At 45.2% G+C, this 2,500-nt stretch overlaps 1 protein-coding gene across 1 annotated transcript in view; it reads left to right on the forward strand.

The window, feature by feature from the left end:
* nectin1b (nectin cell adhesion molecule 1b) overlaps positions 1-2,500 on the forward strand; it is a 65,508-nt gene that overhangs the window by 46,688 nt on the left and 16,320 nt on the right. The window contains exon 5 of the mRNA XM_063205245.1: positions 1,974-2,091. Within this exon, the coding sequence (XP_063061315.1) occupies positions 1,974-2,091 (118 nt within the window). The remainder of the gene's footprint in view (positions 1-1,973; positions 2,092-2,500) is intronic.

Below are 2,500 nucleotides of genomic sequence, written 5' to 3' on the forward strand. Positions count from 1 at the left end.
AAATGCATGAAAATCCCACCTCACTGAGCCCAGATGCTGAACAGAAAGAGTATCGAAGAGGGAGAAAGCAGGGGTCTGCACACTAAAACTCCAGGAGACAAGGCTTACATTTCGATCCATCAGGGTCTACTTAGAATTTCACTCTCTACAGAGAGATTGCCACTTCTGCTTAATTTACAGAGTTCTGAATGAATTTCGACAAGCCTACCCCTCCCTGAGCCCATGAAATGATTTAGGAAACATTAAGGTTGAAAACCATAGAACTACACAGTGTTGCTTTAATTTGTTTGGAATACACAAAGGTGACATGTTGTGTATAGATGTTTTTTTTTGTTTATCAATATGGTGTTGTGAGGAGGGGCAAGACACAGGCAGCCAACCACGTGAGCTAATTTTTTGACCGACAGCGGTTTCCAACAATCAGAGGTTGAGTTGTGTACAGCTAGAGTCGTGCAGACAGGAGAAAACAAACATTTTTAACCCATGTATTCTTCCCGCCTGTGTTTGTAACACAGGTGGTTTCACTAATTTGCTCATCTACCTTGCTGAAGCGATGTGCTAATTGGGCTCAGCTGGTGCCATGAATTGGCAAGACCTCTTTTGAACCTGAGAAGCCCTCCTTTGAGAATACATCGTAATGATGGGAAGCCTGGCAACTTTGGCCGGGCCTGGGTCTTAGTCATCTAATCTGCCGTACGTACCAAACAAGGACGCAGTATTTACGGTTCGCTTCCTGGCAAACTGAGAAAAAAGGCCTCAAAGTTTCTTTTCAGGCCAGACAACTGTGTTGTAGGTTACGTGGTGGTAACACTTTCATATTATACTTTTTTAGGATGGAAATGTAGTTCTTGTTTGGTATTACCATCTGTTTTTTTGACACAAGACAAAGGGGGTATTATATATGGGTTCTGAATGTTTGTAAACACGATGTTATGAGGAGGGGCAAGACACTGGCAGCCAACCACGTGCGCTATATTTTTGACTGACAGCGGTTTGCAACAATCAGAAGTTGAGTTGTGTGCAGATAGTTTCGCGCAGTCAGGCTATAAACAAATTTTAGAACCCATGTATAAAGCCCAGTTTGATTTCGACCAGATATGCAGTTACTGTGTTCTTATTTGGTACGACAGTAAAGACAACCCCACCCTACCCCCTCCCAATACATACAATGTTAAGGGGACCCATTTCTGGGCCTCCCCTCTCCCTGGGATCAGGACAACTGACCCCTGTTATCCCACCTGTTGGCTTCCCTGTCTGGAGGATGCACACAGAAGCTCCACTCCAACACCCCCTAAACAGTCCTAATCACCTGGTTGTGTACTGTGCCGTGTGCGTTAAACACAGGTCATGTCAATCATCACCTACAGTATAGCTCTAGCGCCTGGCAGAAGGCTAGCGCTAATTAGAGACAGCTGACTTAAGTCAATGGCTGGCTGGAACGAAACGTTCGCTTGGTAGTTGACGGAGCTGCTGCTGCAGCCAGGTTGCCCTTTTCACTGGTAATGTGTTTATTTACTGTCATGCTAATTGCTGAGTTATGAGGTAAGAAGAAATCCTCGAATCCATGACGGGCTTGTGTGTTTTATGCGCTGTCATGTGGCCATGGGAAACAAACACATCTTCATTCACTTTTTCGTAAATACGCTCTCTGCTTCTTCTCGTTGCTTATTAACCCTGTGTTACAAAGCGGGGGCCATTTTAGCGTTGGGCTCGTCGAGGCATCTGCTCGTAATTAGCACATGTGTTTAGCATTTACGGTTTAATCGGAGGAGAAGGAGAATATTTTTTAAGTGAGTAGATGACTTGGTTTGGCCTTGGCTAACTTTTGGCTGTGTTTCCCTCTTTGTGTGTGTGTGTGTGTGTGTGTATGTATGTGTGTGTGTGTGTGTGTGTGTGTGTGTGTGTGTGTGTGTGTGTGTGTGTGTATGTATGTGTGTGTGTGTGTGTGTGTCCGCGCGTGCGTGTTTGTGTAGATGAGCCTGAGGTCACCATTGATGGCTTTGACGGGAACTGGTACTTGAATCGGCAGGACGTCCAGCTGACCTGCAACGCAGACGCCAACCCACCCGTGACCATCTACCAATGGAAACTGTAAGACCCCTGCCTGTCCTTTTATACACAGATGATTCCTCCCTAAACTATACCTGCTTGTATCACCAAGCTAACATCCTGTCTTTTCATGCACAAAATATCCACTATCCATGTCTCCATAATCATTAGCATTAGTTGTATCAAAAGGTGCTTTTCTTGTAGGCCTACAGCTCGACACAGCGTGACTCGGCCGCCACTTTTTAGTTTTTCGAATAGGCACGACACAGCTCAATCGTGAAGCAAACAGTGGCGGCCGAGCCGTGCTGTGTCGAGCCGTAGGCATACCAGAAGTGGAAAAGAGGCAAAAGACCTAAGGGACTGTCCTTTTCTACACAAACTATTTTCCCTGCTAAACTATAATTTGTTACATCACCAAGATAATGAAAAGTCACGCGGACATCATAATCTA

The sequence above is a fragment of the Engraulis encrasicolus genome, chromosome 8 (genome assembly GCF_034702125.1).
Source record: "Engraulis encrasicolus isolate BLACKSEA-1 chromosome 8, IST_EnEncr_1.0, whole genome shotgun sequence".
NCBI classification, from domain to species: Eukaryota; Metazoa; Chordata; class Actinopteri; order Clupeiformes; family Engraulidae; genus Engraulis; species Engraulis encrasicolus.